Source organism: Sphaerodactylus townsendi, linkage group LG03 (genome assembly GCF_021028975.2).
Source record: "Sphaerodactylus townsendi isolate TG3544 linkage group LG03, MPM_Stown_v2.3, whole genome shotgun sequence".
Taxonomy (NCBI): domain Eukaryota; kingdom Metazoa; phylum Chordata; class Lepidosauria; order Squamata; family Sphaerodactylidae; genus Sphaerodactylus; species Sphaerodactylus townsendi.
The window spans coordinates 78453596-78479990 of record NC_059427.1 but is presented as its reverse complement, the minus strand read 5'-3'; the positions used below and the strand labels follow the sequence as shown (position 1 = coordinate 78479990).

General features: G+C 41.7%; 2 protein-coding genes across 4 annotated transcripts; one reads left to right on the top strand and one right to left on the bottom strand.

The window, feature by feature from the left end:
- Nucleotides 1–2114: 2114 nt before the first annotated feature.
- FAM114A2 (family with sequence similarity 114 member A2) lies at nt 2115–17421 on the bottom strand. Of its 3 annotated transcripts, none has more exons than XM_048489693.1 (13): nt 17140–17421; nt 15761–15854; nt 14938–15033; nt 13023–13138; nt 11923–12057; nt 11601–11759; nt 11032–11155; nt 8481–8557; nt 6516–6644; nt 6044–6210; nt 5808–5880; nt 4785–4838; nt 2115–2317 (listed from the first exon to the last, which is right to left on the bottom strand). In XM_048489693.1, exons 1-13 carry the CDS (start codon nt 17332–17334, stop codon nt 2216–2218), a joined length of 1521 nt encoding a protein of 506 aa, XP_048345650.1. In that variant the 5' UTR covers nt 17335–17421; the 3' UTR covers nt 2115–2215. The 3 variants fall into 3 exon arrangements, with proteins under 3 accessions (XP_048345650.1, XP_048345649.1, XP_048345651.1); XM_048489692.1 differs by having other exon boundaries at nt 8481–8560; nt 17140–17380; XM_048489694.1 differs by having other exon boundaries at nt 6044–6183; nt 8481–8560; nt 17140–17380.
- A 3152-nt stretch (nt 17422–20573) lies between these two features.
- MFAP3 (microfibril associated protein 3) lies at nt 20574–24747 on the top strand. Its single transcript, XM_048490607.1, has one exon. The coding sequence runs from the start codon at nt 20741–20743 to the stop codon at nt 21350–21352; it is 612 nt and encodes a 203-aa protein (XP_048346564.1). The 5' UTR covers nt 20574–20740; the 3' UTR covers nt 21353–24747.
- The last annotated feature ends 1648 nt before the right edge of the window (nt 24748–26395 follow it).

Here is a 26395-nt window from a genome sequence, read left to right as displayed (position 1 = left end):
AGCAAGGCATTCAAAATGTGCTGATCATCAGACATTAGAGTCTGCCCTCACCACATAACACATGCCTATAGAGATTTTGTTTCTTCAGTTTGGAAATGCAGTCCTCCAAAAGAACATTTCTTATAGTTCCTAATTAATCTCCAAGTTTTCCTAAAAATACAGACACAGCTAAAGCCATAACAGCTCAGCTGGACTTGAAAGCACTTGTAGCATAATCCTTAGGGCAGGGGTCCCCAAACTACGGCCCGGGGGCCAAATGTGGCCCCCTGAAGGCATTTATCTGGCCCGCCAGGCATGGCGGCAATGGCTCCATTCATGTGCAGTGGGGGCTCGAGGGAGAGGAGGAACCAGCCCCAACGGCCGTTGATGTGGGGCGCGGGTCTGGCGGCGCAGGAGGGTTTCCCACTGGGTTGTTGTGCTTGCAGTCGCTTGTCTGCCTTCAGGCCCCCCACAACCTGAGAATGGGGCTACCCACCTCTGCCCCTGCCAACAAGGCCAGCTGAAAGCAAACAGGGTGATCCCCACCCCCCACCCTGTGGGACAGGCTGGTAGGCGGCGAACGGGTCTCCGTGGCTTTGACTGTTGGGTCTGCTGGAGGGAAAACAGAGCTCTGGATATACCCGCGGCCTTCGGGGTCTGCCAGATCGGCTCCCTTGGGCTCCTTTCTCCCCAACCAGCCTATGCAACAAGGCAATACCCACAGGTCTGCTCTTTTTCTGTGACTGGAGTTGCTGCTTTCTAAACATTGCTGATCACAGGCAGGAGACATATTTGTGGATACTACCTCTATGTAAGAGTAGCCAACCTCTAGGGGAGGCCAGGAGATATCCCAGAATTACAGCTGACCTCCAGGTGACAGACATCAATTCCTAGAGAAAATGGCTACTTTGGATGGTGGGCTCCCCACCCCAAACCCTGCCTTTCTCAGATTGCATCCGCAAATCTCCATGAATTTTCTGACCCAGAGTTGGAAACCTTACATGTGGCAACGCCTGCTCCGCCTTTCCCTCTCGGCTACTCCATGTGTTGCTCTCAGGCTTTCTGTTCCGCCTCACTCCCATTGGCATCAGCCAGGCTGGCGAATCGCTCACTGGCTGCTAGGGAGGAAAGAACCCAGGAAGATACCTGATCCTGGGTTAGATGTAATGCTTCATTGGGAAAGTTCTGCTTTTTTTTACAGGGGAAGGTACTCCACAGCCTCCCCAACAATATTTGGAGCCCACCCTGTACTTGACATACTCTGGTCACTGTTCTAAAAATAGACCATGACAGAAAGGCTGAAAGGTGAAATCAAGCATTTTACAATCATTTGTGCATAGGAATTTGTTCATAGTTTTTTTTAGTCCGGCCCGCCAACAGTCTGAGGGACAGTGAACTGGCCCCGTTTAAAAAGTTTGGGGACCCTTGCCTTAGGGTCTTTACCTCATAGTAATTCACACCAAGTTCCCTGGAATTTATTTTCACTCTGCATACAATCTTTAAAGAATCTTTAGAGATTGTTACTGGATTTGTTTCATGCTTTCCAGGTCACTAAAGAATTGGTATACTATGAAAAGGCTTCCAAGAGATCAATATCTATTCAAAGATCCATGGATGCAAAGATCATGGATCTTTTCTATGTTCCCCTCCTTCAACCTCTGCGCTTCACCCCCTCCCTTCCTCACAAAAACACACCTGGGTTATCTCTGCAACTTCCACAGGTCAGGGAATCATGTTTCCTGGGTCACAATGAACCACAGGGACAATCCATATCAGCACCTTTTGTTTTTGGATAACTGGATTCAACCCTGTTTCCACAATACCTTCACTCTAGATTAACATTTAACTTGGGGAATCTTCTCAATGTACATGTAAAACTTTGATATTTTGCTCCAGCCACTCTTCTAAGGTCATGAAGCTATATCACTCTCTCCTCCCCCCCCCTAGATTTAACAATCTCATTATGGAGTTAATATTTTACTTTATCACCAAAGCACAAAGGACCAGAAATGGAATATCTGATACCCAGGTCACTGACAAAGTCACTCCCTCTCTGAGCTGTGTTAAGCTGTCTCTCATCCCTCAGTCAGGGGCCACTCAGAACATTATCACTGGTTGGTGAAATACTAGACACCAAAGATTTAGTCTTTTATTGCACAGGCCTATCTCACTGCTGAATCAGAGATCCATCCTGCAGGTAGAGCGGGATTCTGCCCAAGTACAGTCTGTGGTCCTTTTATTGCTGTCTCAATTCTGCCTGGGCTTGGATGTGAGAGAGCTGCAGAACTGGCAAGAGGAGTTGGAAGGTGTCTTGGATATATGAAGCACTATTGGAAGCCTATAAACAAAAAGGACAATCATAGTGAGCCTCCCTTTCCACACAGAACATCTATTTGTTAGTTACAAGGGTTCATATTTACTTAACATCCCACTACCTCTTTCCTAATTTGTCATTTGAGTAGATTTTATGTAGCAACTCACAGGAAAACAGAGAAACTACCACAAAGAATGCAGAAACTCCCATTCTATGTCTATTGAACACTGTGCCATTTCCCACTTGTGCTCTTTTTAAAAACAGATTACTCAAATGCTCTTTCTTCTACAATCTGTAAGAGCTATGATCTTGATAACTTCAAGGGTGGAAAGGCTAAAAGTATTAATGACTACGCTTAGAATACATTAAAACATTAAAGCTTTATAGCTCAACCACACACTGTCTAAACAAGCAGTTATCCTACTATTCACCATTTATTCCACCAACAGCCTTTGTTGCAACGACATTTCACACATAGGCTTCACAACTGGATAGTGCAGCCACTGCTTTCAGAAGGAGGGTACATTGTTACCTGAATTGGGGCAGTCTGTTGCCTTTTAGGTTGGGGAAATCAGTGGGAACAGACCTAGCAATGTGAGAGATCGGATCAGGATCTCCACCAATTTTTACAGAGGTCTTTCCCTTTACAAATTGGCACAAACCAGAAGTTAGGGGGTTTAACAAATTTTATTTAATGATCAAAACAATAAGAATACACACACAATTCAGCAACGTACACACACAAAAATACAGAGTTTCAAGGAGTCTACAACATAAAATAGATGGGAATAGAAGAAGGTGTTGAGGGAAGGGTGATATTTACTGATCCAGAAAAAGGTCCAAGTGAAATCCAGAACCAGCATTGTGTTTCGGGGAAAGGATGATGTTTGGCACAGTGGAACTAGAACCAAAGGTGGCACCAGATGCAAAGGCTGAGGGAATCTCATTTGCAAGGTCTAGTGACAGGAAAAATTAGCCCTCTGGCAATGATTAGAGGAGCTACTTTCCAGAAACAATGATAAAAGGCACTACTTTCCAGGAACAATGTTATGGAAAAAGGGGTAATTAGAAATACAGTGATCACAAAAAGTCAGCATGGGTTTCTGAAAAACAAGTAATGCGTTTCCGGGCTCCAGAAGTAGGGCAACCAAAATGGTCAAAGAAGAAGAAGAAGAGTTTGGATTTATATCCCCCTTTCTCTCCTGTAGGAGACTCAAAGGGGCTTACAATCTCCTTGCCCTTCCCCCCTCACACCCTGTGAGGTGGGTGGGGCTGAGAGAGCTCTGAGAAGCTGTGACTAGCCCAAGGTCACCCAGCTGGTGTGTGTGGGAGTGTACAGGCTAATTTGAATTCCCCAGATAAGCCTCCACAGCTTAGGCGGCAGAGCTGGGAATCAAACCCGGTTCCTCCAGATTAGATACACAAGCTCTTAACCTCCTACGCCACTGCTGCTCCTGGAATCCATGCTGTACGAAAAGGATCTTAGGGAGATGGGTATTTTTAGTTTGGTGAAAAGAAGGTTAAGAGGTGACATGATAGCCATGTTTAGATATTTGAAGGGATGTCATGTTGTGAGGGAGCAAGCTTGTTTTCGGCTGCTCCAGAGACTAGGACCAGGAGTAACGGGTTCAAGATAAAGGAAAAGAGATTCCACCTAAACATCAGGAAAAACTTCCTGACGGTAAGGGCTGTTCGACAGTGGAATGCGCTACTTCGGAGTGAGGTGGAATCTCCTTCTTTGGAGGTTTTTAAACAGAGGCTGGATGGCCATCTGTCAGGAGTGCTTTGATTATGTGTTCCTGCATTGCAGGGGATTGGACTTGATGGCCTTTGGGGTCTCTTCCAACTCTATGATTCTATGATTAATGTGTGGGAGCACCCAACTCTTGGTGAGATCGGGGCTGCATTGGTGAAATTAATGCCAGGGACATTCAAAGTCACAGTGCATTTTTTAGACCGACAGGTTTAAAATCAAATTAGTGTTGGGAAGAGACTTAAGTGAGCTGATTGAGTCAGGGTATGGAACATTTACATGCTCTTTGTAAATGGATGTACCTTCAGTGAAGGTACTGCTCGCTGGTATGCAGGCTTAATTAGGAGGGGGAAAGCATGTTCAGGCAAATCCCACTTAATACCAGAGTCCAAGTCTGGACTGCCTATGATTCCAAAATATGAATGGTAGAGGCATTTTAGAAAATGGTCCCCCTGTCTTGCCATTCGCTTGCATGCCAACAGCATGACACAACTTTGCTGCAGTTAAGAAGTTCTGGTCATGCCTAGACTGGAGACCTCCTGGGAATCCTATGTATGCCACCTGGAGTTCCATAATAGATGAACTAAATAAGGAACTAAATAAAATCACCAATTTCACCAGACACTTCTACACAGACTTTTCTCTTCTGAAGCACTCATCAACCAGCTACTTCAGACAAAAACACAGCCAGGAACAGGCATCAAGACCCACACTCCAACAGTAATATTTGAAACTGACCTCCAAAAATACTCCAGTAATTAAAGGGTTAAGGACGTCTGCCTTCTCTTCCACCTAAAAAGACAGAATATATTACCGCATTTTAGAAATCAAGCACACCCTCTTGAAAAGGATCTGAACTGCAGTCTCACAGCTGATTTAGTAAAGCTTCACTGACTTTTTCCAGTTAAGAGCAGTTACCAAATGCTAGTCTCTGCTAAAGATATGCTGGAGTCAAATTCCTAGATATGCTGTAAAAACATAAGTGCAAATACTGGAATGACAAGTTATTTGCAAGAAAACAAAACAAGTCAGTGTGAACAGAGACCATAAAGAAGGTTAGTCATTAAAAAAAAAAGTTGAGAACCAAACATATTGCCCAAAGGCTTCCTGTTTCAAAAGAGTTCATGGTATGCTGTCATTCTGATCTCTCCAGAAGACAAAATAACAATGAATCTTTAACAGACAATTCTTCATGAAGTTGTCTCTCTGATGATGACAGATTAGCCTGCAGAAGAATTATCCTGCCTCATTCTTTCAAGGATGGAGTTTAATAAATGAAGTCCAGCATGGTATTGATTCAGTTACGACTGTCAGGGATAACAGAATGCCCTTTACAAACATGTCAAGCAGCACCCTTATTGCCTGTATTTTTGGGGCCAGTTACAATTCTTTTCTGGAGGACTTTATTTTTTTGATTGTTGATAGTTTTTAAATTGTGCCCACTTTTAAAGTTGCAAGCTAGATCTGCCTGGGTTTCTGGTTGCATTTAAACTGTTGCTTTATTATTTTTGTGTTCATAATTCAGTTAATTGGGATTTCTTACAAAAATTATGTCACAGTGTTACCTTCTATTTTTCTAAGCTGCCCTAACCAGAAGGGTGGGGTTTAATTTTTTTAATTTTACGGCCATTAGGCCAGCAAAGAAGGGTGGGGTGTAAATCTTACAAATGAAGGATGGGCAAGATACATTTTTGTGTTCACCACAGAACTTTATGGCAACACTATTGTTCTGTTTTCCTACAATCAGACTCTCAAACTTACCCCTGCAGCTGTTAAGCACGTAGCAAACTCTTTAGACAGAGATGAGATTTCTTTACACAGCACAATGGTCATTCTAGAAAAAAATACATAGTAAATAACATTTAAAGAACATTGTCCACTTTCATACAATTATTTTCAGGTGCTCATGCAATCAAAAATGAAAAGTTCTGTCCTTATAACAAGAAATTAAGGGATGAGTCATCAACAAAACTAAAATGAAGCCTGGGAATTCTTACTGCGAGAGGGTTTTGGCTCGGTCTATGGCTAACACTCCTTGTCCTTGGCTGTGCAGAACCAGTGCAGCAGTTTTGTGGAACACTTCAATGGAGCAGGCAGTCAATTCAGCCAGGCTTCTGATCGCAGATGTGTGAATGTCCTGCAGAAGTGAGAAAAAGGTGTCAGTCTACATAAGAGAGAAAAAGGTGTCAGTCTACGGGTATGAATGGGTACTTCTTCATTTAAAAAATAAATAAATCCACCTCTCTCAAAGACCTGCTCAAGGTAACCTTCAAAGCAAAAACGCAATGATAAAATCATTTTCAGAAATGTTAAATGCCACCCCAGTATCTTAGTGTCCTAACCCATTCCAGTTCTTCCTCAATGGCTTCCTGCAAAAATGATAGCTAAGAATGGACTATGACATTTCAGTAGATTACAGAAACACATCTGCAGTTAGACTGCTTTGCAACCTATTTTTGGTTGAATTACCTCTACTGATTTTTTGTTCTCTTGTTCAGTATCTCCCGAGCCCATCGGCTGGTCTTCTTCCTTCTGTCTTTCTTCTTTTGCAGTTTGTACATTGAGGTTGTGGGCTAATTCACAAGCAGAGTTCCTTGCCTGCCCAAGAGAAAACACATGCCCACAACAAGGGAGGGGTTGATGGTGCATATATGCATGTGAAAGAAGCAGTTCCCTTGTAGCAAATGATTACTACCACCCCTCTTTCACCGCCATCTTGGTGAAAGAATGAAGAAGCTGGAAACCTTTTGAACTTCATTCTACAAACACTTACCCTAGTAATCTGAAAGCGGTAAAATTTATGATGTTTCAGAAGTATGCTGAGACTTTATTATAACAGCAAAATGTCTAACACACTTCCATGCATGTGCGCATGAATGCAGACAGAAGGATACTTTGCATTCCCAACAGAATTCTTTGTTATGGGGACTAGGCCATGGGGCACCCAGAGGAAGACAGGTTTTGCTTTTATACTAATTGTGTCTCCAACTGTGATCCTTTAGTTTTCCCATTAGAGTAAATGGCAACTATTGATGGATACCACTTGGTTAAGCTGAACCTCCTTCTGCCCCTTGTGATTCCAGCTACAGAGAATCAAGCTTGTTTTGCTTTGTCAGACACCAGTTCCACTTCCAAAAATGCCTTCCAGAAGTACCAGAAGAGTGGGGCAGACTGTTAGGTAACAGACATCGCAGATTGCGACTCGCTTAGGGTTAGGGTTAGGGTACCTGCCATTTACATTGGCTTGGGCTACTAAGATATAGTTTAGACAATTATTCAATTATTTTCCCCTTTATATTAAATGCCATGTTATATTGCTCTAAGGGCTGACCTCGCAAATAGGTCTCTTCCCTGTTTTGGACTACAATGCCACCCAGTGGCTCTGCACAGTACTACAAGCTTGTGTGAGAAGGGTGTTGCTACTCTATGGTCCTTTCTGCCCAACTTTTTAAAGATGTCTTGGGGATGTCTTAAAAAACAGTGTCTGCTGATTTTTTTGTTCAGACAGCATGGACAGATAAAGCACTAGAGGAGACAGTGAGTTTTTCCCTCCTTCCCCTTTTTTACCGCTTGAATCCTCTATGCTGCCCACTATTTGCAGATTTTCCACAGACGTTTCCTCCGCTTGCATCATGCCCGCTCGCTTTTCCTCCATGTAAAGTACATGAATAAAGCTTGTTTTTCCTGGCGATCTCAGAAACATGTTATTTTACCTTTTTTTCCCCAGTGATATGCCTTCAAAGCTCCGCAGACTCAATATGACAGTCACTCATATGCACAGATTTCAACTCTAACATAGCTTTGGAGGTACCTCATTGAAAACAAAAAAAAGTAAAAACTACATGGAAAAGCTAGCGGTGTGATGCAAGCAGAGGAAACCTCTGTGGGAAACTTTCAGCAAATGGTGGGTGGCAGGGAGAATCCCTGAAGCAGCAGCAACGGGGGGCCCGAGCTGCTGAGAAAACGAAAGTGAACGCTTTAAACTTGGATGGAAAAATAAAATGGACTGCTCTCTGCACACCATGGGGGAAGTGTCTTTAAGCTATTTTTTTGGGGGGGGGAAGATTGCTAGTTTAGCATTATCAAAAAAATTACAGGTTGAACTCAAATAATATGTCTTGTTGGCGTCTTTAGGAAAAAGCTGTGTGGAGCTCCTTCCCGAGACGCTTCTTTTAACATCCTCAGGGCTTTTTATTTGTGCTGTGGAGAAAGGGCCTATGTCTCCAGTAGGAAGCAAAACAAACTGCCTCTAACTGGCAAATGCTTTAAGCATAGTTGTAGTAAAGACCTGCCTTTTAAGTTTCATAAAGTGATGAACCAATATCCCAGGAGTACAACTCCAAACCCATGGACATGGCACCCTCAAGGCACAACAACAGAACAGAGCTTTAACTCAAAAATAGCTTGAAAAATTTCTGCTCATTATAAACTTACCTGGGTCAGTTTGTCCGGCTTTGTCGAGACATGGAGTTGTGCAAAAAGACCCATAATCTCCTGTGTGAAGTCTTCATCTTCTGGAAGCAAGAGGAAAAAGCTAATGAATGTCATGCCTTAAATGTGAACCTAACTACTCATCTACATTTTTGTTCTCCAGGAAATGTGTGCTGTCCTGAAGCCCCAGAATGGCCAAGAGTAACTGTGGCCCAAGTAACTGTTTCAACCACAGTGCTACGAAAGCTACAGAGCAGCAAAGGCTCTTGCTACACAGTCCTACCACCATCATCACAGAGGAAATGAAGGCTACCAAGGGTCTTCTTGGCCCTTTGTTTGTTCTGCAAGAGGCAGCACTCTCACTGGGATGTGCCCAACACAACTGGGAAGCCTCCGTTCTCCCAGCTCTCTGTGAGCCTAAATGGTACACAATGTTTATTCAACAGCACTGGGGAGGGGAGGGAATATGGCCCAAAGCCTCCAGGGCTGTGTGTGGAACTAATTCTTTTAAATCTCAGCCCATGTATTGTCATGTGGGACTGGCTAACCGGGAAGAAAAACAAACAGCTGTTCTCACACCTACCCATGAACAACTGCCTGCAGTGGAGCCTCAGAGAATTTAAAATGATGTTAAGAGCCAACTCTTTGTTCATTATGCATGCAACACCATATGCTCACACAACAGAAAAAGCTACCAGCTACCAAATGCTCAGAAATGTCTACACTTGCAAAACAAAGGCTAGAATCTAGATTTAGCAGAAGTGAAAATACTCCGCTAAAGCATTGCTAAATCCTTTGATATAAAGAAAGCTTTGACAAAAGAGGGCTTCCCTGCAAAGCAGGTGCTTCAACACTTTACAATATGGACTGGCAGCCTATAGGGAGGATTCAGCAGGAGAGCACACCAGCTGGCGCTGGGCCTGGGTGGATGTTGAAAGGCAGGGTAGAGAGAGGATGCTCGTTGCCATTCGTGGCACCACGTCTGCTTTTAATTAGGGTGTGGCAGATATATTAAGCTTTTCAGTTTTATTTAGTTTGAGCAGACTTTTTTTTTTGCCATCAAGTCACATCTGACTTATGACATCCCTAGTGGAGTTTTCAAAGCAAGAGACATTTGGAGGGGGTTTGCCATTGCCTGCCTCCATGTCAGGACCCTGGTGCTCCTTGCAGGTCTCCCATCCAAATACAAGACAGAGTGAGGGCTGAGAGCTGGTGACTGGCCCAAGGTCACCCAGCAAACTTCCATATCAAAGTGGAAATTTGAACCTGGACTTCTCAGGTCCTGATCTGACACCTTGATCACTAGACCATACTGGCTCTCACCAGATTGTATGGGGAGTAGAAAATAGGGAGAATTCTATGCATATGGTTGTAGAGCAGTCTGTTTTTACTAGTCCAGTCCTTAGGAGTACAACTGGAGAAGCATGTAACTTGCAGTGCCAAATCAATGAAGATGGATGTTCCCAGAACTATGAATAGCCTTGATGATGCTGATGCCTCTTACAGGGCAGTGGGTGAAGGGAACATGTTGCACATAGTTTAAATTTTGGAACTGGACAAGTCAGCTACTTACTGACCACTTCCTGTGCAAAGTGCTTTGAACACTGTAAGCATGACTAAATCCTAGTCTAGAAGCACTTTCATCATGTATCTGATGACGGGAGATTCGAACCTTGAAAATTGGACCCTGGAAATCTTGCTGGTCTCTCAGGTGCTCATGGACTAGAATCTAGCTGTTCTTCTGCAGCCCAATATGTTTCCATTTCTTCTTTCCAACTCTATATCCAACTTAGCTGACCTTTTTTTTTCAAAGGGGAGAAGGACCTCCTCCAGTGTAAGTCTGTCAAAGGCGGACATGCTGGACAGGACTGCCTGGAGCACTAACCAGCACTTCTTACACAGGTCAACTAGGTTCATAAAATGGTCAGAGTCCCAAAGGCTGGACAATGCATTTCACTTGAGCTTTAGATTCACAGGCACTTTCTATCAGGGACTCGTGTGATGGCCGACTATATAAGAAAGTTTAAGCGAAAACCAAGACAGTGGTGGGAGCCTGTGTGGCACAGAGTGTCAGACACGGATCAAGGACATCCAAATTCAAATCCATGAAACTCACTCAGTGCACCAGTCCCTATTACTCAACATAATCTACTCAGAGCTTTGTCTTCAGGAAAAAAAATATAGCACATATTATGCTGAGTTTCTTAAAGGAAGAGTGGGATACAAATGCAATAGATAAATGAGTGACACAAATAGCACTAGCAGCTAAATTTTGCCATGAGCATTCATAAAATACAGAAGGGGAAGTGTATGGATTACTTACTCAATGGATGCCCTGTGTTTCCTCTGAAATTCCAGACCAGGTGATTGTGAGAAACAGAATAAAGGCTCGATGGATCCTTCATCTGACTCACTAGGTTTATTTTTCTGATCTTGTCTGTACTGCTCATGTACTACAGCAGTACACTTAGTAGCCACTGAACAAATTTTCTTGTCATTTGATTGGTTTAAAAGACTGCAATTAACTCTTGAAAGCTGTAATTTGCATAATTACCTCCTTTTTCTTCCTCTTCGTCATCATAAAATTCAGCTAATGAAAACGCTTCTTTGAGTTGTTCCAACTCTGCCTTTAAAGCATCTAACTCTGCCCCAGAGAGTGTGCCAATAACTGACTTCACCTAAGAGAGGGAAAGAAAGCCACAAAAAGAACTGTAAACGCTCCAGCAGAGATGTTTCATACAGGGCATGAAAAGTAAAGCTGCACTACTGATTTCAGGCTAGCTGATGAAAGCAATACCTGCTTGGAGAAAGGGGGCACAGTATTTGCATGACCTCCCCCACCATTAGGAAATATGAGCATCAAACCTTGCATATATCCCAATCAATTACATCTATAGGATCACTGGTTCGGTCAACCAGTGCACCAAAGAGAGAGCAAACTCTTATTTAAGCACATGCTAGACAAAAAAAAGAAGGGAACAGCATGGGAAGACCAGGAAGCCTTTTTTCCTGCTTTTACCTAGTTATCATTTTCAGTGCATGATGTCTGTGTGGAGTCTATATAAAGAGTATATATCTTTATTTCTCCTCAGGTATGAAAAGTAAAATGTTCAAGGCTATTACCTTTGATTCACTCTCTCTGGAAAGCATCTCCAAGGCTTCCAAATGAGCAAGACCCTGAAAAGCATCAAAGAGTACACCATAATTGGCTTTCTTCTCTGTGGCCATGGAAACCTCAGTAGCTGTCCTGTATTCTTCTTTTTCCTTTGCCTCTCGCAAGATCTGCAAATGGAAAAATTGGGAGTTTTACAAATACTGGATGAAAAGTGAACAGCCAAAAGAAAGGTTTCTTGCCTGGAATATTTGGTGTTCTGCAATAACTGGGATTCTGCCCAGGAAAATGCCACTGTCAAGTGGTACATGGGAGTCTGAAAAAAATTATTACCTGAGAAAGTGTGGAATTTCTGTTCATCAGGCCTTTTGTCTTCTTAAATCCAGGGTCGCCTTCAGCTATCACATCCATAGTCTTCTTACCAATGAACTCTAATGCATCCAGACTCCCACTAATAACAGTCTTTCCCTAGAAAACATATTTGAAGAAAAATGTTACTCAGAATTAGCCCCTGGGAATTAGCACCTCCCCCCCCCGCTAATTATGAGAGATGTACAATGTAACAACACTAATATTGCCATTCATTTTCTTCACTATCACCAGGACATAAGATTCATGCACAGATTACAAGAAAAAATAAGCACAGCATGCTATTACGTTATACTATAAATGAAAAATTCAAAGCAAGAGAAAACATGTCCCCTTGTGCTGTAAGAAGTGGATGAACCTGAATGCTCTGTGTTTCTCATTTTGTTCTATGGCACCTGTGATTAGCCTTGCTCATTTTACGGCAACATGGAATGAGTAAAGAAAAGCTACTTCAACAAACTATGGAGCAAATGGTAATACTAGAGCTCATGGCCAAAGTTCAGCTGCCTGTACCCTTCCTTTGAGAGTCTGAACCAATTTAATAAAGTGTTTAGAAAAAAAGAACAACAAACAAAGCCCAGGGAATATCTCACAACATCATGGATATTTTTTTCTCCTCCAAATCAGTTAACTGATAGCTTTAAGTGTCACTGTTTGCAATAGCTGCAAAGTAGTACACATCTCATCCCATTCCACCCCAGTGAATCATTAAATCAAGTCTGAAGAGTTCCTACAGGTTGGTGCTCAGACCCTGAAAATATCAGGAAATTTCCCTTCAGAAAGAAATGCCTCAGCCATTTAAGTATCCACTCCGCAACTGAGAATTCTCACCATAATTGAATAGGCTAAGTAGCTTTTCTTAATACACTGTACATCACATACTTCTTAATAACCACACAAATATCAATTAAAGGTATAATTAACAGTAATAAACATGACAAAAGTCCTGACTGACCACTCAATTGAACATGATACACCAATTCCATCTGAAGAGTGGAACAAAGACTCAATGCTAAAGCATTCCCACACCCCTCAAAAAAGTTCAAAGCATATTCCTGCCTTACTGTGCTCTGAACAGCAGCAGAGATGGTAGAAAACATTCCAAAGGCACCACTACTGAATGGTGAAGGATTTTCGATGTCCCCTTTGCATTCACTGGTTGTTACAGAATCCTGGCATTCTAAAATGTAAGAAACCATGTAATCTAAGGGTTAGGAAGGTTGGTATCACAATAGAAAAGCATGCACTGTTAACAGATATTGGCTGTCATATCAGGTCAAGATTTGTAGTTTAGTTCCAAAAACAACTTGCCGAAAATGACCATTTTAACAAATGACACCGCTAGACATAGCTTTCGGGACATCAGAAAGGATTTTGAGGCCCTCAGAAGGAAACTTAAGGAATTGGATGCACAGGTTGTCATTGCATCTCTACATCCAGTTGTAGGACAAAGGTGGAACAGAAAAATTGCAAGGGTGAATAATTGGCTTCGCAAGGACCATGGTCTTCAGTTTCATAAAAATACTGCCAGGGATGTTTTGGCTTCTTGGACCATGGTCTGCGGTTTCATGAAGAGGTACTACTGGCAAGGGATGGGTTATACCTCATGGCTGTAGGGATGAACATTATTGCTAGAAGATTGACAAACCTTATCAAGAGGGCTTTAAACTGAGTGAAGTGGGGGAGGGAGACAATATTCAAGTGGGAAGGAGTTCACCTAGTACTAAAGAGAACAGGCTGAAGGTTATAGAGACAGCTGAGAAAATAGTTCAAAAACCCAGCAGTGAGGGGGATAAAATCTTAAATAAGAACCCATGGGGCGTGAACCCATGGGTCCTGAGATGTCTCTACACTAATGCACAAAGCATGGGTAATAGACAGGATAAACTAAAACTCTTAACACAGCACAATAAATATCATATAATAGGCATCGCTGAAACTGGTGGGATGAATCTCATGACTGGAATGTTATAATTGAGGGGTACAACCTATTCCAGAGAAATAGTTCAACTAGGAAAGGTGGGGAGTAGCACTATTTGTTAGGGGTGATTACACCTGTGAGCAGGTCCATGACTTAAATCCTGGGAACCAGGTTGAGAGCGTCCGGGTAAAAATTAAGGGGGAGAAAAACAACAGTGATCTCATTATGGGGGTCTATCACAGACCCGCAAGCCAGACTGAAGATTTGGATTATGCCCTCCTGGAGCAGTTGACCAAACTTTCACAAAGAAGAGAAATAGTAGTAATGGGAGATTTCCATTATCCATCTTTGCTGGAAGTCAAACTCTGCCAAGACTACCAGGTCCAACAATTTCCTCACTTAACTTGCAGACAATTTCATGGTCCAGAAGGTGGGCGAGGCAACAAGGGGATCGGCGATTTTAAATCTGCCCCTAACCAACAATGATAACCTGATTAATGGGGTGAAAGTGGTAGGGACCTTAGGTGGGAGTGAGTTATACAAGTTTGTTATACAATGGAGTTTGTTATACAATGGAAAGGGGATGCCAAGTCTAGTCAGACATGTGTTCTAGACTTTAAGAAAATGGATTTTAGTAAACTTAAGAAACTACTGAGTGTGATCCCATGGTTAGGAATACTAAAAAAGAAGGGAGTAGAAGGGATCTCATGTCGAAGAGGGGGCAAGCTTGTTTTCTGCTGCCTCAGAGACTCTGATACAGATAAATGGATTAAAGATGCAGGAAAAGAGATTCCACCCAAACATTAGGAAGAATTTTCTGACTGTCATGGCTGTTTGACAATGGAATTCACTCCCTCGGAGAGTGGTAGAGTTTCCTTCTTTGGAGGTTTTTAAACAGAGGCTGGATGATCATACGTCAGGAGTTCTCTGATAGTGTGTTCCTGCATGGCAGAGGGTTGGACTTGATGACCCTTGTGGTCTCTTCCAACTCTATGATTCTAACATCATGGATAACAGGACCACAGGCAGCAAACTTCAAGTCATTAAAAAAAACTGACCTTCTGTAACATCTTTGGCCTCAGAAGACAGTTCACTAGGGCTGGGGATCCCAAGGGATGTCTCAGCTTTTTCAATGACATTTGAGAGTCCGTGACCTAAAGAAAGCAGGAATATTTTTAAGTTCTAAAGGAAAGCATATTACTTGACCTAGCAATCTGAAAACAAGTCACAAAGGTGAAGAATAGTGAAGATGAAAAAGCAAAGAAACACCTACAATGGCATTGTCCAAGCTAGCTACCACTGCTTGTAAAATGTGGCTTGGATGCTGCAACCCAGCAGCAGAAAGCATTCATGGTCTCCGCTCTTCCAGTCCTCTCATCCCCTTGGACCATTTATTCCTGCAGTCAAGAACCTCATGTATACAGCCAGTTGGGAGGCTGTAGAGTGGGAAAGGAACAATATTGCCTTTTCTGTCTCTTCCCTGAGCAGAGTTCTGCACAGAGAAGAAAGAAGCGAATTCGCCCACTTCTCCTTCACTGTTAGCTGCTTGACCCATGCAGCTATTGGTTAATGTCCTCGATTTCGGGTATTAGGTTTCCAATTTAGAAAGAACTCTGGTGGGGGTGGAATGGGGAAGATTCCAGGATTCTTGTGTTCACAGAATTGAACCCTTTATTTTTTTAAGTTTGTACTGCTATTTATAACATTATAACATTTATAACACTGCCCTGATTGTTTTGCTTTCACATTTCCCAAGTAGCATTTTGCATTTGCCACAACACACTTCTAAAAGCCAATTTGGGAGGGGGGGCGGGATCTTGAAATGAAAAAGGAAGTTTGATTCGGCTTGTGCATTGCTAGCAAGATGTTAGCAGGACATACCTACTGTAGCCACTGTAGCAGAAGCAGTTGAGAGCAAAGTCTTTCCCCAGTTCCCCCAGCTCCCCCATCCTGTCGGGGAGGCAGAACTAGAGTCCTTTAAAAAAACAAAGAGAAGGAGATGCATGACCTATCAACAATATTCAGACACAGTTAGGATAACATGCAAAGAAAAATAAAGTTTGTTTCCAACCTACTCCAACCCCAGGGCTTGGTGCAAACGAACATTTCATCTCAACAAATCAGCAGGAGAGAAGACCTAATAACAAATTGCTAAAAACAGTGGTCTTGTTTTTAGATCACACCTAAGTTCATGCAAGGTCTTTTTACTTCTGCTGGAAAATACATTAACACTTTGATAGGTCTCAAGGGAGAATCGGAGAGAGCCACCCAGCCTCCCTAAAAGGTCGTGCTATATCAGCTTATTTATTCAATCGCTGTACGTGCAAGTAATTATTTCTGCCAGAGGGTGCTCAAAATGTCATATGTCATTTGAAAACATAAAACTGATTTAAAAACCAATAAAATTGGCACACAGATAACTAAGAGCACCTGCCTGCCTTGGCTGTTTTGTAAAGACCATAATGAATGTACTTGAACTAAAGATTTATGGTGATGTGGCATCTAAGGTGTGCATAGTCCAAGCTGCGCAAGGCTTTGTGGGTCAAAATATGTACCTTGAATTGTGTAAGAAAGGTAAGTAGTAAATCATTGATATCACATACTTTCAGAACTCATCTGATTTATCTGGCAAGTCTTTAAGGCAACCACACATGGAATATATTATCCCAATCCCAAACTTCTGTCACAAAACAGAAGATGACATCTACACAAAAGCATGTGGACCACCACAGAGATTATGGTAGCGTTTCCCAATCACTGACCTGGGGACACCAGACAGAAAAGCCCCAACCTGGTTAAACTGCTACTGCAACCTCATATATGAATACAGACGATCTCCTAGAGTGGTGGAATTCAGCAGCCGATCAGTCTTTCCTTGACAACATCAACAGTGATTTATTCATTTACACAGCATACGCCCTGCCTACATGCACAGTTCTCCAAAAAAGCAAAGAAGTGCTAGATCTGTTTCCTACAAAAGAATGACAGCAGCAGCCTGCAACCATACACTCCATAGTGGTGACATTTAACTATTTCTGAACAAACAACTGCAAGTCTGAACCTTGCTTCCCTTGTAACCCAAACTCAAAATTGTGAACATTAGCAATGCACTGTATGAACGCATAATTCACAGAAAGACTTAACAGATCCACAATGATGTCGTAAAACACTCCCCAAACCTTGTTACAAAGGGAATAAGATTCAAAACATGAACATTACAAGACTCAGAAGGTAGCAGAAATTAGGAACAGAATAAATACCTGCTCTTTCTGGGCTAATGTCTCTTGTGAAGCAGAAAGCTCAGATGTTTTGGATTCAGGTCTTTTCCGCGTCATAGCTGCTGGTTCCACTTCAACACCATCTTTCTCGTTGGGTTCAGCATTCTCTGCCTTCTGATCATTTTCACCAAATGTACATGCATCTTCCTTCAAGGATTTGTTATCCTTCTGAGACATGGCTATAGCCTATGCTAGAATTACAACAGTTACAATTAACATGGGCACTTCATTGTAGCATACAGTCTACTTTGCTTATCCACGCAACAGCCTTATGAAGCAAAGTTTTCATTTTGAAATAGGAGGAGTGAAATGAATAAAGATATACCGTATAACTATATGGTCAATTATTTAAGCTGTCCTGAGCCCAACGCCAGAAATCAAATTAATAATAATAAAAAAATAAAAAAATATGAAGATTCAGGTCTGCTTGCTGGTTCATTTCTACCTGTGAGGAGGCATGAAAAGATAAGTTTGAGAGAAAGTTGTAAGAAAAGCTGACGGACATCAATGAAAACAGTTTCCCCGCTGGTCGCAGGGAGAAATCACGGTACTGCCTCATTGCAGAGGCAGCAGCTGTGTGAAGGCAGCAGCTGTGTGAACGGTGTTCTTACTGTTCCTGGGGTGCTGTTTCCTACAAAAGAATGACAGCAGCAGGAACAGGAACGCTCAGGAACAGTCTGGCCTGTGCAGAATGGGTCAGATAGTTGTGAAAGGTGCACTTATAAGCTAAGGAAAGGAGGAAATTCCCTAAGACAAGGAAGCCAAAATGTGGGTGAAAAAAATGAGGCCAGTTTTGGACTGAAATGTAGGGAACTTCAGCTCAGCTGTAAGATGTCTGTTTCAAGCAAGAACGAAGACCACAAAACTGTATAAAAGCCCCAAGGAACAAAACAGAGATGGACTTCACCCACTGTATCCTGAGACAATGTTGAACATAAGACCAACTCTTTAGTCATCAATTCATATTTCAGCCTTACTTCTTGGTCACCCAAAGGATATGAATTCATGATGAGATATAAATGTGTGATGCTCACCTGCTCTCAAATGTCTGTTAAGATTCTATACAAAGCTTTATAAGAATAAATCTGCAAAAAATTCTGCATGTAATTCTGTTACATACACAGTGAGTAAATCAAATAATGTTACCTTGTTCACTTTTTCTCCTATTAGATCCCAAATTTGTTATATTTTTGTAGCAAAACATGAAAAAGGGAGTGACTACAAAAATATGTGTGTGTTCTTGTATCTACAGGGTGAATCCCAAGACTAGGATCTCATTTACTGTATGGTTTTAATTTTGAGCAAGCCAACGATCCTTCTGGATGCAGGAATGGGTTCCTGCTTGCATCATCTGGTATTTATACAGAATCCCCAAATGGAAGCCACTGGTATTGTCATAGTCCAGCCTGGGCTCGGTGACAGTGAGCATTCATCAGAGAAGGAGGGACCTGCTGTGGCTAGCCCACAGCTGACAGCAATTGATCAACAGGGAGAGAAGATGCAGCACTCCCAGATTTGCAGTCGACAGTCGGCTCAGAGTCCTGTTCACTTTCTGACTTTGAGTCAGCAAAGGCAGACCAGCCGCTTGGCCCCTGCTGCCCAGAGTTGCCAGCCCCCTTGAAATCTTGCAGGAGAAGGCTGAGGTCATAGCAACAGACCAGTGGATGCAATGCACACCTTGCTGCTAATAGAGGAGATGAATCAATGCAGGACTGTTCCTGAGCGTTAGGCTGTACCTGTGATGTCTCAGCATGTGGGTATAAAGTATCCTGAGACGATTTGGTGACATGGACAAAATGAGTTCAACAAATGCTGTATCTGCCAATGTCCCACTGATTAATTCATGAAAACCTGACCTTGGAGCAAACAATTTACTTTCTGCAACCCCTTCTGGCTTCCCTGCCCTCAACTTCAGTCTTGAAAATTCCTCTGACTTGTTGTTTCTTGGAGCTGAGAGAGATGCTATAACCTGACACCGGCAGCCGATAGGCAATCTGAACAGGAATTTAGGTGCATAGTAGCCTTACTCTCAGTGCACAGTATTCACAATAGAACCATGCAGAACACATTTTTGAAGAGCAGGTTAAACAAAACGGAATTAACCATTCAAAAGAAAAATTGTGGAAAGGGAAATTCTGAAAGTGGGATCTTTTCTGAAGAGTTCCTACAAGATTGAATCTCAGAACCAGGATCTCATGGTTAAGCACATTTGTGTGATGAGTATGAAATGCAGAAGCAGGATTCCTTAGCATTTCAGGGGTGAATCCCAGGAACAAGATCCCTTTGGGAAACATCATTTGCATAACAGAATGCCTATACACCTCTTGCATCCATCCTTTGTGAAGGACTGTGCTTATAATTCTGATCAGAGGGTAGATAGCAGCCCTGTTCACATGTTACAGTGAACACCTATAGAACTTGCATGTATGTGTGTATATCTGTAGGAAACAGTCAATGTGTATTTACTTTGCAAATGAAACCAGAGAGGAGTACTGGAAACATGCTGAGCTTCAATGACTTGTTCAGCTGTACAATGCACTGGATGTAACATGAGAATTACTCAAAGCGCGTATAAAGAAAAATCAAGTGTACACTATACATGGGTTGTACATTTGCGGCAAGTATCAAGTCAATACAGATTAGCAGTTAAAAGAATGGAATAAAAAGCTAGATAGTCTATTTTGCCAAACCAAAGGGATTATTTGATGCACTTAATATTGTAAATCAGTGATCCCCAACATGGTGCCCATGGATACCATAGCACCCGCCAACACTGTTCCTGGCACCCGCTAAGTTTTTTTAAGAAAAAGGGTGAGACCATAGTTTCTGACTGACCACTGGAAATCTCATCTTAATTGATTTTAAGAACATTGCTTTGGAAGCAGCTGCCATCATAGCACAAAGATCTTCATCATGTGACAGAAAGCAAGGTGCAGAAGCCATGTTGTGGCTGGCTCTGTCTCCTATGGAAACCACTTTGTAACTGAACCCACTACACCATGGCAGAATTCCAAAGGGACCCACAGACTCAAAAAGGTTAGAGATCTCTGTGTAAAGTGTTGTAGGCAAATGGAGAGGGCATCACTCAACTGAGGTAGAAGTATTGATTGATTGATTGATTGATTGATTGATTGATTGATTGATTGATTGATTGGCGAACATAAGAAGGCTAATACCATGATTGGGGAGGGGGATGGGTGGCATGAGCCACTTGATTGATTGATTGATTGATTGATTGATTGATTGATTGATTGATTGATTGGACTAAATAAAGAGACTTATTATTGGTTAACTGACTGTCAAATCACAGATATTGTTAACTGGCTATTTTCCTAGTCCTTTAAGATGCTGATTGTAGGAATACCAATGTATCCTTTGTAAAGGAATTGCATAATTTGTAACTAAACAGTACCATTTTTTCTTATTTGTTTCTTTAGATGGACGATGGTTGATCTCGGACAGTGTCCTTAATATCACAAGCGTAAGCTTTGGTGATCGAGGGCGATACACTTGTGTCACCATTCATGAAAATGGCACCTCATATTATTCAGTCACCCTCAGGGTGGTTTCCACATCGGGGGATATGGGCATCTACTACATGATTGTCTGCCTGGTTGCCTTTACTATCACCCTTATCTTAAATATCACGCGCCTGTGCATGATGAGCAGCCACCTCCGCAAGACCGAGAAGGCCATCAATGAGTTCTTCAGGACAGAGGGGGCTGAGAAACTGCAGAAGGCCTTTGAAATTGCCAAACGCATTCCGATCATTACATCTGCCAAAACCCTAGAGCTGGCCAAAGTTACCCAGTTTAAGACAATGGAATTTGCTCGGTACATCGAAGAGCTTGCCAGAAGTATACCTCTCCCTCCATTAATCCTTAACTGCAGGGCCTTTATGGAAGAAATCTTCGAGGCAGTGCGAGTTGATGATCCTGATGAAGTAGGAGATGTAGTCAAACAGACCCAAGCCCTTCGTGCCCAAGAAGGGCTCTATCCCTTAAATTCAGAAATCAAGCGCAGCAATTCACCAGCAGGTGATTCAGATGATGGTTCTGTAAATGATCATGGCAAAGAAATAGCTGTTGAGGTATCTGTCCATCTTCAGTCAGAAGCACAAAGCATTGACAGTGTTTCTCGTGACAGTGTCCCTTCTATACCTTCTGAAGATGATGCATGTGCTGAATCCAGGTAAAACAGCAAAGGCAGGTGTGTGAAATCCACATCTGATTGCTTAAAAGCTTTGAGGAAAAGGGGAAATCAAAAAGTAGCTATAGTCACAATTACACAAAACAGTTATTTTTTAAGTTTCCTTGAGGACAGTAATGTGCCAAAACAATTGGCAAACAGGGATGTTTGTCCTGTATTGTATGTGTTCTCCTGATTTGAAAACTAGGTTATATGAGGCTGTTTTTCAATCTTCCTTCAGATTTGTATTACAGGTATTGCTAGAAGGATTTTACATAGCTATTGTCTTAAATACCATCTCCAAAGAAACAAACAAAACAGTTTAATATGTTTTTTTCATTGTCACAAAGAAGCTGAACATCCTGAATTTGCTTGCCCATGGGAGATTTTAGCATGACTGAATTGCTTATGTGCTACAGTGAGAATATGGGATTATTACATAGTTCTGTAATTGTGCCAGACCTGTCAGTTTTCTGTGATTGTGAATGTTGTGCTCAGCTACAGTGCGAGAACAAGAGAATGGAAACCTGAATGCAGCTTTTGGCTGCAGAATCTCTCATTACAGCCAATAATTTAACTGTGGTACCCATTGCCAAGCGCCTTAACTGGAAGTCTTTTTTTCATTGCTTTGTTTTTGGAGGCAGTCCAAGTTGTCAGCATTACAAACATTGTCTTCTGGATTTGCAGTGGGTGAAATGCCAGAGTTATCTGAATTGTGTAAGGAAGGCAACAGCTCGCGTTATTGTCTTGTCGGCAGGTCTACAATAACGCACATGTGGAAAAGGGGAAAAAAACCCATCCGCTCTCAGCTTTCTGAAGAAGTTAATAAGAGAAGGAAATGTCAACCATTGTAGCCTTAGGGCTGTCCTAGATATTACACAGCAGACATGTGTACCAGTCTCCTGCTGGACTAAAAAAACAAATATTAAAGGCAGTCTTAGGAGGCTGCAATATTAAACACACAGCTGTGGCTGTTTCTCATTCAAAATAAGCCACTCCTGAGACTCAGCTGCTTAGGAGTGATTATTTGAAGCAGAAAAATGGATGTGGAGGAAAAGGTTAAGCTGTGCCTTCCTCTCCCCCTGCCCACCCCATTTGCTGATATTCAAAATTTTTCACAGATAACTTTTCAATAACTGGGGGAGGGGGACACCCTATCCAAGACAGTTCTCCATTTCTCCTTGTGCCATCTAGTCTAGTCCTTAGCTAAAGCTCAAATTTCATGAAAGCTACAACGAGCAAGAGGCTACCACACCATTCTGATACTTGACTGGACCTGGCCATTCTGTGGAATGTCCTCCATATTAATCACACATACACACTTTGAAGATGTCCTCCATATTAATCACACATACACACACTTCCAGGCAGAAAACTGGCACCTTGAAAAAGAACTTCAGACCCAAGCTTTAAGATGCAGTTCTTTTCAGTTTGCAGGAGTTCTTGCCATAGGGAAAATTCTCTTACCTACAACCAAAGATGCATTCTGCTACCTTATTATTCTACATGTGTAGTCCCAGACTCAGTCATCCTGTTGATGCCTGTTACTGGCACATGACAACACAGAGACAGTACAGGAGTTGTCTCCAACAACCCTTATCTTTGGCTTGAACTGAAATGGAGAAACATGGTGCCAAAATGGAAAATAGACTGAGCTGACAATAGAATGTGAAGATGATACAATGGACTCATATTTTTGTTTCCATAATGGAAGAATTTTGATTGTTGGCCATCTGTCTGACCATTGTCATGTTGGCTCATGTTTCATTTGTATCATGTAGCAAAAGAGTTAGGATTGTGTAGGTCCATTTTTCTAGCTCTTGAATGCATCTTTACTAGCTCTTTTGTTTTCTTCAAAGACCTGGAAATCAATGTGCGCGCACACACCCCGCTTCCATTATTTTGTGCTTTCTCATTCCCTTTACATTTCAAAAAATGTACTATTAATAGCATTTTATATTCAATTTAGGTTTAGTTTGTATAAGACTTGTCAGAGTAATTTCTAGGAATTCCTAGGAACATGTTGCCATGAATAATTTTAACAGCTTGGTGACGGGTAATATTTAATTTCCCACAACTCTTTCTGTACCATTGTGTGTTTGAAAAACCATTTGAAGTAGCAGGCCACTAAAAGGGAGTAAGATTTTGAAGAGGATTTAATGTCCCTGAGAAATATAGTAACAATAATGATGTTTTAGAAACAGGGATTGTTAGCAGCAATACACATTCATGGAACAGATGTGAGTAAATAATAGTCACCTGGCAATATTTATCTCAAATCTGTTCAAACTAATATTTCTTAAGCCAAGCAGAGATGGTGTGGACATTAGTTTGTCTGAGAGATATACTTTCATGTACTGTATATTATAGAAATAGAAGTTTGGCCTGCTGAAGGTGCTCTGCACAGCAGGATTGTCAGCTCATGACCTAGCTGTCTTGCCTATTGCTTTAACAGCTCTCAGTGGAAAAAAATTGTGCAGCAGAGATTTGTGGCCTCATTCTCCAGTGGTCCATTCTCTTGCACACCATTGCTTCTTGAAGCACAGCTGGACTCTTGCTTGCTATAGTACCTGAGGATGTGACCCACTGCAGTGTGAACATATGTTTTGTTGCTCTTCTGTCATGTTTTGCTTGGCCACCTACCTTGTTCCCTACTCCTCCGAACTTCTCCCAACCTTAATGGCACTGATGCTTCCACTCTTGACTATAGAGAATGCATAATAACCTCTCTCACATAAAGTAACCTGGCTTAATGTATGGGAAAGTTTCACTTAAAGGAGCATAACTGATAAGGATGTGTTCTGTCTGGATGTAGCCTACTGCATATGAACAGCAGGGCAAGTATATGGCTTTCATTCTCTGGTCTGACTGTGATAATACATCAGTAGCCATGTGACTTTGCATTGTGCCTAACTCTGTAAACTTGGCAAATAGAATACTGCATACACCCTATACTAATTGCATTGAGTTAACTGCTTGAATGTGTAATCATGTGCTTTGCTTATGTGTTAAAAGGAGATTCTTAATAAGTTTCCACTCTGGAAGAGCAGGTTAAAGTTTTTGAATCCCACTAATGTGCCCACAGTTACCCTTGCAACTGTGAACACCATAGATTATGTATTCCATTTAAAAACAATCCTTCTGCATTGAATGCTTTGAGGGTTTTTTTGTCCAAAGCTTAGTTCAAAGTAATTCTATTCTGTCTGTTAATTGTGTAATGCTTGGCCTGACAACGTTGATATGAATTGATACCAGGTAGATTCATAGGCCAAATAATCAGACTGGAGTGTTACAACTGTTCTTTCTGGCCTTAAAATGTGGATCTGGGCTATATGTATACTCTGGTGACATCATTAGTCACCTAGTTTTCTTGTACAGTATTTCTTAATCCATTGGAATGGTCTATGACAGGGGTAGGGAACCTGCGGCTCTCCAGATGTTCAGGAACTACAATTCCCATCAGCCTCTGTCAGCATGGCCAATTGGCCATGCTGGTAGGGGACTGATAGAGTAATTCTAATCTGAGCGAGACCCTGATCCCTATGAGATCTCTGCAGCAAGTTCTGCTTTTTCATAATTATAAACGTCTGGGTGTCAGTGTTTTATATAAATTTCAGATATGCCCTTTTGACCTTCTGAAACACTTTGGTCAGAGGGAATGCGAAAGAGAAAATATTAGTCAGGAATAAATCCGAGACATAAAGACAGCATTCTACATTGTTTTTCAGTGAGATCTTTCCCCCACTTCAATTTTCGTCAGCTGTCATATACAGCTGTTCAGAATAAGAACGTGTGTGTATTGGGGGTGGGTGGGTGCAATTCGTCTGTAGATAGCTTTCATTAATGACATAATAAGGTATAGGACCCAGTCCTGTCTTCAGTCAATATAGCAAAGACAAGACTGATGTGTATGGTTTCAGGTTGATTTTTTAAAATAAAAATTATTAGAACCACATGCATGATGAATATGTTGCAGAGCATGGAGTTCCTAACAGAAACTACAAAATGATAATTTATATGGCAAAGATTGGTGATGTTTGAATTTGTGTGATAATGTTAATCAGATGATCAACATATGCTTTATAAGCAACAAAAGGCACAAGTCCATCTATAGAGATGTTCATTGTTCAGTGGAGGCATAATTTACCTGTTCACTTTTCTTGGTGTCAACTAAAGTCTGTTGGCAATCAGGAGACTGTTGTGTTTTGTCAGTCTTTGATTTTTGCAGAGCACATCCAAAGCTGCTTTAGCTGAAGTACTGTTTAAAATGACAATGGAAATAATTTGTGTTCTGGAGACTGCCATGTCAATATTCTCTGTAGCAGCATAGTATTTTGTACTTTCATATAAAAATAAGCTGTGTGTTTCCTCCAGAATAAAACCCATTTAAAAAGCTTGGAGCGTTGTTGTGATCTAACATTTCTTCCTATGAGAAAATGGCACAAAAATGAGCTGTTCAACAACATACTTATGAAGAGCTGGCTTTATTAATTGCCAGGGAACCTATCATGGAGGTTTGGAGAATTTACTAAAATATTTGATCACTTGAGAGTCTGTCCATGTCATAACATTTTTTTTTTCATTTTAATCCCTGAAGCACCATGGCTATCTCTTATCAATCATGCCAAATCTGGAGAGAAATGACTATAAAATTATATTGTCGGAGGCTTTCACAGCCGGAATCACTGGGGTGTTGGGGGTTTCCAGGCTGTATGACTGCATTCCAGTAGCAGTGGGCGTGTTGCAGAATACTACTGGAACATGGCCATACAGCCCATACATGTGTAGTTGTAGTAGGAGTTGTTTGCTGAATGTTGGAGAGCGGTACTGAGAGAGAGGGAACTATGTACAGCACTGTAAATATTCCTGCACTAAAGATAAAGCCTTTCCTCCTGAATGAGACTGTGCTGTGTGGTTGCATTTCTTTCTTGCCTTACTACTTCTGAGCAACTGGTGGGCAGCTTGAATACTCCTATGGGAATAGGAGGACATCTTGGCCCTCCCTAGTCATACTAATCATATATCCATCCTGTATTCCAAAGTTAAAAGT

Coding starts and splice junctions, on each gene's coding strand:
- FAM114A2 (XM_048489692.1), bottom strand. CDS start 17,334: ATGTCTCAGAAGGATAACAAATCCTTGAAGGAAGATGCATGTACATTT. Junction 13,139..14,937: donor GGCCAAAGATGTTACAGAAG/GTCAGTTTTTTT, acceptor CTTACATTTTAG/AATGCCAGGATTCTGTAACA. Junction 4,839..5,807: donor CGTGCTTAACAGCTGCAGGG/GTAAGTTTGAGA, acceptor CTGTCTTTTTAG/GTGGAAGAGAAGGCAGACGT.
- MFAP3 (XM_048490607.1), top strand. CDS start 20,741: ATGGGCATCTACTACATGATTGTCTGCCTGGTTGCCTTTACTATCACC.